The sequence below is a fragment of the Salvelinus fontinalis genome, chromosome 2 (assembly GCF_029448725.1).
Source record: "Salvelinus fontinalis isolate EN_2023a chromosome 2, ASM2944872v1, whole genome shotgun sequence".
NCBI classification, from domain to species: Eukaryota; Metazoa; Chordata; class Actinopteri; order Salmoniformes; family Salmonidae; genus Salvelinus; species Salvelinus fontinalis.
This window is the reverse complement of record NC_074666.1, coordinates 12,185,451-12,197,701: the sequence shown is the minus strand read 5'-3', so window position 1 is coordinate 12,197,701 and position 12,251 is coordinate 12,185,451. Positions and strand designations below refer to the sequence as shown.

At 56.3% G+C, this 12,251-nt stretch overlaps 1 protein-coding gene across 3 annotated transcripts in view; it reads right to left on the bottom strand.

Annotated features, from left to right (window-relative positions):
- Positions 1–794: 794 nt before the first annotated feature.
- The window catches only part of dym (dymeclin), a 172,617-nt gene continuing 161,160 nt past the window's right edge, over positions 795–12,251 (bottom strand). For all 3 annotated transcript variants that reach the window (XM_055864010.1, XM_055864019.1, XM_055864001.1), the window contains exon 17: positions 795–963. In XM_055864010.1, coding sequence (XP_055719985.1) covers positions 814–963 — 150 coding nt within the window. In that variant the 3' untranslated portion in view covers positions 795–813. The remainder of the gene's footprint in view (positions 964–12,251) is intronic.

Genomic DNA, 12,251 nt, shown 5'->3' with positions numbered 1-12,251 from the left:
AGTGAGGACAGTGAGACAAAAAGCCTGGTCCCAGAATCTGTTTACGATCAGATCTGGGACCAGGCTACAGAGACAAGAATCATTTAGGCTGTCACCAACTGTCATCAACTGACCTGTCCTCAGGTGACCTGTTCTAAATTCTCTCTGAACTTTTTTCAACCTTAAACCATAACTACATCACTTAAAAAATAAATACGTTTTTTTAAGCTAACCCAAATAAATCGCGGGCAATTGGAGGGGAGGAAAAAAAGTTAGAGAACCTGATAGAGACTGAGGATCAAAACTGTGTCTCTGTCAAGAGTAGCATCCCTTATATTCAGTGCTGCTGTTGAGGTGTGGAGCTGAACCATGTGAAAACAGACCCAACACTGAGCTCACCATCAAAACCATGGTGTGATACATAACCAGGCTGTGGAAGCACAGGAGAAAAGACTATCTGAAGAGCAGGACAGGTATCAGATGTCCTGTCCAACATACCATAATAAGACAGGGATTTGTCTGTGGGGGTAGAGGCACTTCCAAAGCAGGGTATACACACACACACACACACACACAAATAAACAGATTCCCACAAACACACACAAATAAACAGACTCGCACACACACACACAAATAAACAGACTCGCACACACACACACAAATAAACAGACTCGCACACACACACACAAATAAACAGACTCACACACACAAATGTGAACCCTCAGCGTCAACACCCCCGCAGCGTCAACCCCCCCTCAGCGTGAACCCCCCCTCAGCGTGAACCCCCCCCACCCCCCCTCAGCGTGAACCCCCCCCCCTCAGCGTGAACCCCCCTCAGGCAGAGTCCATGCTGAAGAGTTGTATGTTTGTCGTGCTCCAGTGAAGACCCACTCCAGAGTTAAAGACCAGGGACCACACGTACGGGATGAAGAAGTCTTCAGGTTGATCCTCCTCTACATACTTGAACTTCAGCTCCGGGAACTTCTGTAGACAGACACAGAGAAGACAGAAGAAGAACATTTTAAGATAAAGGGATCTATGGACAGGACAAGCCCAGAGATGGAGTCTTAACCTAGTGGTCTTGGTCTGAGTCTAGAGGTCCGGTCTTGACTCTGGATCAGCATATATAACCATAGAAATGTTAAGATTCATTGTCTATAACTCCCAGGTTTAACTGACAGATGACAACACTGGTTGGTGATTGGACAGGAGCTAGCTACAAACCAACCAGATAAAACCCATTCCAACTGATGTAATTCCATCTGTAGCTGACTGTCTAGTTGCTGAGGTAAAGGTACTTATACAGGTAAGCTGGGTAAGAGGTGTCACTCTGAGAGGTGACCTCTGACCTTTCAAACAGGCCCCGTTAACCTGTCAACCCTCCATTGACCTGAATGGGTCAGCGTCTCAAATGGCACCCTATTCCCTATATAGTGCACTACTTTTGGCCAGGGCCTATATGGAATAGGGTTCCATTTGAGAAGTAAACATTGAAAACCATAAGTGGTGGTGACCAGCCAGTGTGTGCGTGTGTGCTCCAGTAGGTGTTGAACCCATTTGAACCACTAGCCATTCAGCTCGTAATGTGGCTCTAGTAGCAACACCTAGCTGTCCCAGCCCCCAACATCCTTGAAATCTACACCCCATCTTTGATTTCAGGTGACGTCAATCTAACGCCTCAGGTGAAAGAGAAGGCTTGCTAAGGAACGACCTGAGTGGTTTCTGTTACAGACAAGCTTTAGTTCTAATTACCAGACCTGGTTGAGGAGGATGCTGTTATAAAACACTGCCCTCTCCCTCCCTCTCCCTCCCTCTCCTTCCCTCTCCCTCTCTCATTCTGGGTCCTGCTTGTCATAGGAAACCTGGAACTTTCCAACTCGGAAAGAGTTATGGTGCGTCCAGGGACTTTACAGCCCAGTCCTGTCAGAGAGTATCCTCTCTGTCCTGCCCCACCAATCCCTGCCCAGTCCTGTCAGAGAGTATCCTCTCTGTCCTGCCCCACCAATCCCTGCCCAGTCCTGTCAGAGAGTATCCTCTCTGTCCTGCCCCACCAATCCCTGCCCAGTCCTGTCAGAGAGTATCCTCTCTGTCCTGCCCCACCAATCCCTGCCCAGTCCTGTCAGAGAGTATCCTCTCTGTCCTGCCCCACCAATCCCTGCCCAGTCCTGTCAGAGAGTATCCTCTCTGTCCTGCCCTACCAATCCCTGCCTAGTCCAGTCAGAGAGTATCCTCTCTGTCCTGCCCTACCAATCCCTGCCCAGTCCAGTCAGAGAGTATCCTCTCTGTCCTGCCCTACCCTACCAATCCCTGCCCAGCCCAGTCAGAGAGTATCCTCTCTGTCCTGCCCTACCAATCCCTGCCCAGTCCAGTCAGAGAGTATCCTCTCTGTCCTGCCCCACCCTACCAATCCCTGCCCAGTCCTGTCAGAGAGTATCCTCTCTGTCCTGCCCCACCCTACCAATCCCTGCCCAGTCCTGTCAGAGAGTATCCTCTCTGTCCTGCCCTACCAATCCCTGCCCAGCCCAGTCAGAGAGTATCCTCTCTGTCCTGCCCTACCAATCCCTGCCCAGCCCAGTCAGAGAGTATCCTCTCTGTCCTGCCCCGCCCTACCAATCCCTGCCCAGTCCAGTCAGAGAGTATCCTCTCTGTCCTGCCCTACCAATCCCTGCCCAGTCCTGTCAGAGAGTATCCTCTCTGTCCTGCCCCACCCTACCAATCCCTGCCCAGTCCAGTCAGAGAGTATCCTCTCTGTCCTGCCCTACCAATCCCTGCCCAGTCCTGTCAGAGAGTATCCTCTCTGTCCTGCCCTACCAATCCCTGCCCAGCCCAGTCAGAGAGTATCCTCTCTGTCCTGCCCTACCAATCCCTGCCCAGTCCTGTCAGAGTATCCTCTCTGTCCTGCCCTACCAATCCCTGCCCAGTCCAGTCAGAGAGTATCCTCTCTGTCCTGCCCTACCAATCCCTGCCCAGTCCTGTCAGAGAGTATCCTCTCCGTCCTGCCCCACCCTACCAATCCCTGCCCAGCCCAGTCAGAGAGTATCCTCTCTGTCCTGCCCCACCAATCCCTGCCCAGTCCTGTCAGAGAGTATCCTCTCTGTCCTGCCCTACCAATCCCTGCCCAGTCCTGTCAGAGAGTATCCTCTCTGTCCTGCCCTACCAATCCCTGCCCAGTCCAGTCAGAGAGTATCCTCTCTGTCCTGCCCCACCAATCCCTGCCCAGTCCTGTCAGAGAGTATCCTCTCTGTCCTGCCCTACCAATCCCTGCCCAGTCCTGTCAGAGAGTATCCTCTCTGTCCTGCCCTACCAATCCCTGCCCAGTCCAGTCAGAGAGTATCCTCTCTGTCCTGCCCTACCAATCCCTGCCCAGTCCAGTCAGAGAGTATCCTCTCTGTCCTGCCCTACCAATCCCTGCCCAGTCCTGTCAGAGAGTATCCTCTCTGTCCTGCCCCACCCTACCAATCCCTGCCCAGTCCTGTCAGAGAGTATCCTCTCTGTCCTGCCCTACCAATCCCTGCCCAGTCCAGTCAGAGAGTATCCTCTCTGTCCTGCCCTACCAATCCCTGCCCAGTCCAGTCAGAGAGTATCCTCTCTGTCCTGCCCTACCCTACCAATCCATGCCCAGTCCAGTCAGAGAGTATCCTCTCTGTCCTGCCCTACCCTACCAATCCCTGCCCAGTCCTGTCAGAGAGTATCCTCTCTGTCCTGCCCCACCAATCCCTGCCCAGTCCTGTCAGAGAGTATCCTCTCTGTCCTGCCCTACCAATCCCTGCCCAGTCCTGTCAGAGAGTATCCTCTCTGTCCTGCCCTACCAATCCCTGCCCAGCCCAGTCAGAGAGTATCCTCTCTGTCCTGCCCTACCAATCCCTGCCCAGTCCAGTCAGAGAGTATCCTCTCTGTCCTGCCCTACCAATCCCTGCCCAGCCCAGTCAGAGAGTATCCTCTCTGTCCTGCCCCACCAATCCCTGCCCAGTCCAGTCAGAGAGTATCCTCTCTGTCCTGCCCCACCCTACCAATCCCTGCCCAGTCCTGTCAGAGAGTATCCTCTCTGTCCTGCCCTACCAATCCCTGCCCAGCCCAGTCAGAGAGTATCCTCTCTGTCCTGCCCTACCAATCCCTGCCCAGTCCAGTCAGAGAGTATCCTCTCTGTCCTGCCCTACCAATCCCTGCCCAGTCCAGTCAGAGAGTATCCTCTCTGTCCTGCCCTACCCTACCAATCCATGCCCAGTCCAGTCAGAGAGTATCCTCTCTGTCCTGCCCTACCAATCCCTGCCCAGTCCAGTCAGAGAGTATCCTCTCTGTCCTGCCCCACCAATCCCTGCCCAGTCCTGTCAGAGAGTATCCTCTCTGTCCTGCCCTACCAATCCCTGCCCAGTCCAGTCAGAGAGTATCCTCTCTGTCCTGCCCTACCAATCCCTCCCTCATTCTGGGTCCTGCTTGTCATAGGAAACTTGGAACTTTCCAACTCGGAAAGAGTTATGGTGCGTCCAGGGACTTTACAGCCCAGTCCTGTCAGAGAGTATCCTCTCTGTCCTGCCCTACCCTACCAATCCCTGCCCAGCCCAGTCAGAGAGTATCCTCTCTGTCCTGCCCTACCAATCCCTGCCCAGTCCTGTCAGAGAGTATCCTCTCTGTCCTGCCCTACCAATCCCTGCCCAGTCCTGTCAGAGAGTATCCTCTCTGTCCTGCCCCACCCTACCAATCCCTGCCCAGTCCAGTCAGAGAGTATCCTCTCTGTCCTGCCCTACCAATCCCTGCCCAGTCCTGTCAGAGAGTATCCTCTCTGTCCTGCCCTACCAATCCCTGCCCAGCCCAGTCAGAGAGTATCCTCTCTGTCCTGCCCTACCAATCCCTGCCCAGCCCAGTCAGAGAGTATCCTCTCTGTCCTGCCCTACCAATCCCTGCCCAGTCCTGTCAGACGGTATCCTCTCTGTCCTGCCCCACCCTACCAATCCCTGCCCAGTCCAGTCAGAGAGTATCCTCTCTGTCCTGCCCTACCAATCCCTGCCCAGTCCTGTCAGAGAGTATCCTCTCTGTCCTGCCCTACCAATCCCTGCCCAGCCCAGTCAGAGAGTATCCTCTCTGTCCTGCCCTACCAATCCCTGCCTAGTCCAGTCAGAGAGTATCCTCTTTGTCCTGCCCTACCAATCCCTGCCTAGTCCAGTCAGAGAGTATCCTCTCTGTCCTGCCCCGACCTACCAATCCCTGCCCAGTCCAGTCAGAGAGTATCCTCTCTGTCCTGCCCTACCAATCCCTGCCCAGTCCTGTCAGAGAGTATCCTCTCCGTCCTGCCCCACCCTACCAATCCCTGCCCAGCCCAGTCAGAGAGTATCCTCTCTGTCCTGCCCCACCAATCCCTGCCCAGTCCTGTCAGAGAGTATCCTCTCTGTCCTGCCCTACCAATCCCTGCCCAGTCCAGTCAGAGAGTATCCTCTCTGTCCTGCCCTACCAATCCCTGCCCAGTCCAGTCAGAGAGTATCCTCTCTGTCCTGCCCTACCAATCCCTGCCCAGTCCTGTCAGAGAGTATCCTCTCTGTCCTGCCCCACCCTACCAATCCCTGCCCAGTCCTGTCAGAGAGTATCCTCTCTGTCCTGCCCTACCAATCCCTGCCCAGCCCAGTCAGAGAGTATCCTCTCTGTCCTGCCCTACCAATCCCTGCCCAGTCCAGTCAGAGAGTATCCTCTCTGTCCTGCCCTACCAATCCCTGCCCAGCCCAGTCAGAGAGTATCCTCTCTGTCCTGCCCCACCAATCCCTGCCCAGTCCAGTCAGAGAGTATCCTCTCTGTCCTGCCCCACCCTACCAATCCCTGCCCAGTCCTGTCAGAGAGTATCCTCTCTGTCCTGCCCTACCAATCCCTGCCCAGCCCAGTCAGAGAGTATCCTCTCTGTCCTGCCCTACCCTACCAATCCCTGCCCAGTCCTGTCAGAGAGTATCCTCTCTGTCCTGCCCTACCAATCCCTGCCCAGTCCAGTCAGAGAGTATCCTCTCTGTCCTGCCCTACCAATCCCTGCCCAGTCCAGTCAGAGAGTATCCTCTCTGTCCTGCCCTACCCTACCAATCCATGCCCAGTCCAGTCAGAGAGTATCCTCTCTGTCCTGCCCTACCAATCCCTGCCCAGTCCAGTCAGAGAGTATCCTCTCTGTCCTGCCCCACCAATCCCTGCCCAGTCCTGTCAGAGAGTATCCTCTCTGTCCTGCCCTACCAATCCCTGCCCAGTCCAGTCAGAGAGTATCCTCTCTGTCCTGCCCCACCCTACCAATCCCTGCCCAGTCCTGTCAGAGAGTATCCTCTCTGTCCTGCCCTACCCTACCAATCCCTGCCCAGTCCTGTCAGAGAGTATCCTCTCTGTCCTGCCCTACCAATCCCTGCCCAGCCCAGTCAGAGAGTATCCTCTCTGTCCTGCCCTACCAATCCCTGCCCAGTCCTGTCAGAGAGTATCCTCTCTGTCCTGCCCCACCCTACCAATCCCTGCCCAGTCCAGTCAGAGAGTATCCTCTCTGTCCTGCCCTACCAATCCCTGCCCAGTCCTGTCAGAGAGTATCCTCTCTGTCCTGCCCTACCAATCCCTGCCCAGCCCAGTCAGAGAGTATCCTCTCTGTCCTGCCCTACCAATCCCTGCCTAGTCCAGTCAGAGAGTATCCTCTTTGTCCTGCCCTACCAATCCCTGCCTAGTCCAGTCAGAGAGTATCCTCTCTGTCCTGCCCCGCCCTACCAATCCCTGCCCAGTCCAGTCAGAGAGTATCCTCTCTGTCCTGCCCTACCAATCCCTGCCCAGTCCTGTCAGAGAGTATCCTCTCCGTCCTGCCCCACCCTACCAATCCCTGCCCAGCCCAGTCAGAGAGTATCCTCTCTGTCCTGCCCCACCAATCCCTGCCCAGTCCTGTCAGAGAGTATCCTTTCTGTCCTGCCCTACCAATCCCTGCCCAGTCCTGTCAGAGAGTATCCTCTCTGTCCTGCCCTACCCTACCAATCCCTGCCCAGTCCAGTCAGAGAGTATCCTCTCTGTCCTGCCCTACCAATCCCTGCCCAGTCCTGTCAGAGAGTATCCTCTCTGTCCTGCCCTACCAATCCCTGCCCAGTCCAGTCAGAGAGTATCCTCTCTGTCCTGCCCTACCAATCCCTGCCCAGTCCAGTCAGAGAGTATCCTCTCTGTCCTGCCCTACCAATCCCTGCCCAGTCCTGTCAGAGAGTATCCTCTCTGTCCTGCCCCACCCTACCAATCCCTGCCCAGTCCTGTCAGAGAGTATCCTCTCTGTCCTGCCCTACCAATCCCTGCCCAGCCCAGTCAGAGAGTATCCTCTCTGTCCTGCCCTACCAATCCCTGCCCAGTCCAGTCAGAGAGTATCCTCTCTGTCCTGCCCTACCAATCCCTGCCCAGCCCAGTCAGAGAGTATCCTCTCTGTCCTGCCCCACCAATCCCTGCCCAGTCCAGTCAGAGAGTATCCTCTCTGTCCTGCCCCACCCTACCAATCCCTGCCCAGTCCTGTCAGAGAGTATCCTCTCTGTCCTGCCCTACCAATCCCTGCCCAGCCCAGTCAGAGAGTATCCTCTCTGTCCTGCCCTACCAATCCCTGCCCAGCCCAGTCAGAGAGTATCCTCTCTGTCCTGCCCTACCAATCCCTGCCCAGTCCTGTCAGAGAGTATCCTCTCTGTCCTGCCCCACCCTACCAATCCCTGCCCAGTCCAGTCAGAGAGTATCCTCTCTGTCCTGCCCTACCAATCCCTGCCCAGTCCTGTCAGAGAGTATCCTCTCTGTCCTGCCCTACCAATCCCTGCCCAGCCCAGTCAGAGAGTATCCTCTCTGTCCTGCCCTACCAATCCCTGCCTAGTCCAGTCAGAGAGTATCCTCTTTGTCCTGCCCTACCAATCCCTGCCTAGTCCAGTCAGAGAGTATCCTCTCTGTCCTGCCCCGCCCTACCAATCCCTGCCCAGTCCAGTCAGAGAGTATCCTCTCTGTCCTGCCCTACCAATCCCTGCCCAGTCCTGTCAGAGAGTATCCTCTCCGTCCTGCCCCACCCTACCAATCCCTGCCCAGCCCAGTCAGAGAGTATCCTCTCTGTCCTGCCCCACCAATCCCTGCCCAGTCCTGTCAGAGAGTATCCTTTCTGTCCTGCCCTACCAATCCCTGCCCAGTCCTGTCAGAGAGTATCCTCTCTGTCCTGCCCTACCCTACCAATCCCTGCCCAGTCCAGTCAGAGAGTATCCTCTCTGTCCTGCCCTACCAATCCCTGCCCAGTCCTGTCAGAGAGTATCCTCTCTGTCCTGCCCCACCCTACCAATCCCTGCCCAGTCCTGTCAGAGAGTATCCTCTCCGTCCTGCCCCACCCTACCAATCCCTGCCCAGCCCAGTCAGAGAGTATCCTCTCTGTCCTGCCCCACCAATCCCTGCCCAGTCCTGTCAGAGAGTATCCTCTCTGTCCTGCCCTACCAATCCCTGCCCAGTCCAGTCAGAGAGTATCCTCTCTGTCCTGCCCTACCAATCCCTGCCCAGTCCAGTCAGAGAGTATCCTCTCTGTCCTGCCCTACCAATCCCTGCCCAGTCCTGTCAGAGAGTATCCTCTCTGTCCTGCCCCACCCTACCAATCCCTGCCCAGTCCTGTCAGAGAGTATCCTCTCTGTCCTGCCCTACCAATCCCTGCCCAGCCCAGTCAGAGAGTATCCTCTCTGTCCTGCCCTACCAATCCCTGCCCAGTCCAGTCAGAGAGTATCCTCTCTGTCCTGCCCTACCAATCCCTGCCCAGCCCAGTCAGAGAGTATCCTCTCTGTCCTGCCCCACCAATCCCTGCCCAGTCCAGTCAGAGAGTATCCTCTCTGTCCTGCCCCACCCTACCAATCCCTGCCCAGTCCTGTCAGAGAGTATCCTCTCTGTCCTGCCCTACCAATCCCTGCCCAGCCCAGTCAGAGAGTATCCTCTCTGTCCTGCCCTACCCTACCAATCCCTGCCCAGTCCTGTCAGAGAGTATCCTCTCTGTCCTGCCCTACCAATCCCTGCCCAGTCCAGTCAGAGAGTATCCTCTCTGTCCTGCCCTACCAATCCCTGCCCAGTCCAGTCAGAGAGTATCCTCTCTGTCCTGCCCTACCCTACCAATCCATGCCCAGTCCAGTCAGAGAGTATCCTCTCTGTCCTGCCCTACCAATCCCTGCCCAGTCCAGTCAGAGAGTATCCTCTCTGTCCTGCCCCACCAATCCCTGCCCAGTCCTGTCAGAGAGTATCCTCTCTGTCCTGCCCTACCAATCCCTGCCCAGTCCAGTCAGAGAGTATCCTCTCTGTCCTGCCCCACCCTACCAATCCCTGCCCAGTCCTGTCAGAGAGTATCCTCTCTGTCCTGCCCTACCCTACCAATCCCTGCCCAGTCCTGTCAGAGAGTATCCTCTCTGTCCTGCCCTACCAATCCCTGCCCAGCCCAGTCAGAGAGTATCCTCTCTGTCCTGCCCTACCAATCCCTGCCCAGTCCTGTCAGAGAGTATCCTCTCTGTCCTGCCCCACCCTACCAATCCCTGCCCAGTCCAGTCAGAGAGTATCCTCTCTGTCCTGCCCTACCAATCCCTGCCCAGTCCTGTCAGAGAGTATCCTCTCTGTCCTGCCCTACCAATCCCTGCCCAGCCCAGTCAGAGAGTATCCTCTCTGTCCTGCCCTACCAATCCCTGCCTAGTCCAGTCAGAGAGTATCCTCTTTGTCCTGCCCTACCAATCCCTGCCTAGTCCAGTCAGAGAGTATCCTCTCTGTCCTGCCCCGCCCTACCAATCCCTGCCCAGTCCAGTCAGAGAGTATCCTCTCTGTCCTGCCCTACCAATCCCTGCCCAGTCCTGTCAGAGAGTATCCTCTCCGTCCTGCCCCACCCTACCAATCCCTGCCCAGCCCAGTCAGAGAGTATCCTCTCTGTCCTGCCCCACCAATCCCTGCCCAGTCCTGTCAGAGAGTATCCTTTCTGTCCTGCCCTACCAATCCCTGCCCAGTCCTGTCAGAGAGTATCCTCTCTGTCCTGCCCTACCCTACCAATCCCTGCCCAGTCCAGTCAGAGAGTATCCTCTCTGTCCTGCCCTACCAATCCCTGCCCAGTCCTGTCAGAGAGTATCCTCTCTGTCCTGCCCTACCAATCCCTGCCCAGTCCAGTCAGAGAGTATCCTCTCTGTCCTGCCCTACCAATCCCTGCCCAGTCCAGTCAGAGAGTATCCTCTCTGTCCTGCCCTACCAATCCCTGCCCAGTCCTGTCAGAGAGTATCCTCTCTGTCCTGCCCCACCCTACCAATCCCTGCCCAGTCCTGTCAGAGAGTATCCTCTCTGTCCTGCCCTACCAATCCCTGCCCAGCCCAGTCAGAGAGTATCCTCTCTGTCCTGCCCTACCAATCCCTGCCCAGTCCAGTCAGAGAGTATCCTCTCTGTCCTGCCCTACCAATCCCTGCCCAGCCCAGTCAGAGAGTATCCTCTCTGTCCTGCCCCACCAATCCCTGCCCAGTCCAGTCAGAGAGTATCCTCTCTGTCCTGCCCCACCCTACCAATCCCTGCCCAGTCCTGTCAGAGAGTATCCTCTCTGTCCTGCCCTACCAATCCCTGCCCAGCCCAGTCAGAGAGTATCCTCTCTGTCCTGCCCTACCAATCCCTGCCCAGCCCAGTCAGAGAGTATCCTCTCTGTCCTGCCCTACCAATCCCTGCCCAGTCCTGTCAGAGAGTATCCTCTCTGTCCTGCCCCACCCTACCAATCCCTGCCCAGTCCAGTCAGAGAGTATCCTCTCTGTCCTGCCCTACCAATCCCTGCCCAGTCCTGTCAGAGAGTATCCTCTCTGTCCTGCCCTACCAATCCCTGCCCAGCCCAGTCAGAGAGTATCCTCTCTGTCCTGCCCTACCAATCCCTGCCTAGTCCAGTCAGAGAGTATCCTCTTTGTCCTGCCCTACCAATCCCTGCCTAGTCCAGTCAGAGAGTATCCTCTCTGTCCTGCCCCGCCCTACCAATCCCTGCCCAGTCCAGTCAGAGAGTATCCTCTCTGTCCTGCCCTACCAATCCCTGCCCAGTCCTGTCAGAGAGTATCCTCTCCGTCCTGCCCCACCCTACCAATCCCTGCCCAGCCCAGTCAGAGAGTATCCTCTCTGTCCTGCCCCACCAATCCCTGCCCAGTCCTGTCAGAGAGTATCCTTTCTGTCCTGCCCTACCAATCCCTGCCCAGTCCTGTCAGAGAGTATCCTCTCTGTCCTGCCCTACCCTACCAATCCCTGCCCAGTCCAGTCAGAGAGTATCCTCTCTGTCCTGCCCTACCAATCCCTGCCCAGTCCTGTCAGAGAGTATCCTCTCTGTCCTGCCCTACCAATCCCTGCCCAGTCCAGTCAGAGAGTATCCTCTCTGTCCTGCCCTACCAATCCCTGCCCAGTCCAGTCAGAGAGTATCCTCTCTGTCCTGCCCTACCAATCCCTGCCCAGTCCTGTCAGAGAGTATCCTCTCTGTCCTGCCCCACCCTACCAATCCCTGCCCAGTCCTGTCAGAGAGTATCCTCTCTGTCCTGCCCTACCAATCCCTGCCCAGCCCAGTCAGAGAGTATCCTCTCTGTCCTGCCCTACCAATCCCTGCCCAGTCCAGTCAGAGAGTATCCTCTCTGTCCTGCCCTACCAATCCCTGCCCAGCCCAGTCAGAGAGTATCCTCTCTGTCCTGCCCCACCAATCCCTGCCCAGTCCAGTCAGAGAGTATCCTCTCTGTCCTGCCCCACCCTACCAATCCCTGCCCAGTCCTGTCAGAGAGTATCCTCTCTGTCCTGCCCTACCAATCCCTGCCCAGCCCAGTCAGAGAGTATCCTCTCTGTCCTGCCCTACCCTACCAATCCCTGCCCAGTCCTGTCAGAGAGTATCCTTTCTGTCCTGCCCTACCAATCCCTGCCCAGTCCAGTCAGAGAGTATCCTCTCTGTCCTGCCCTACCAATCCCTGCCCAGTCCAGTCAGAGAGTATCCTCTCTGTCCTGCCCTACCCTACCAATCCATGCCCAGTCCAGTCAGAGAGTATCCTCTCTGTCCTGCCCTACCAATCCCTGCCCAGTCCAGTCAGAGAGTATCCTCTCTGTCCTGCCCCACCAATCCCTGCCCAGTCCTGTCAGAGAGTATCCTCTCTGTCCTGCCCTACCAATCCCTGCCCAGTCCAGTCAGAGAGTATCCTCTCTGTCCTGCCCCACCCTACCAATCCCTGCCCAGTCCAGTCAGAGAGTATCCTCTCTGTCCTGCCCTACCCTACCAATCCCTGCCCATTCCTGTCAGAGAGTATCCTCTCTGTCCTGCCCTACCAATCCCTGCC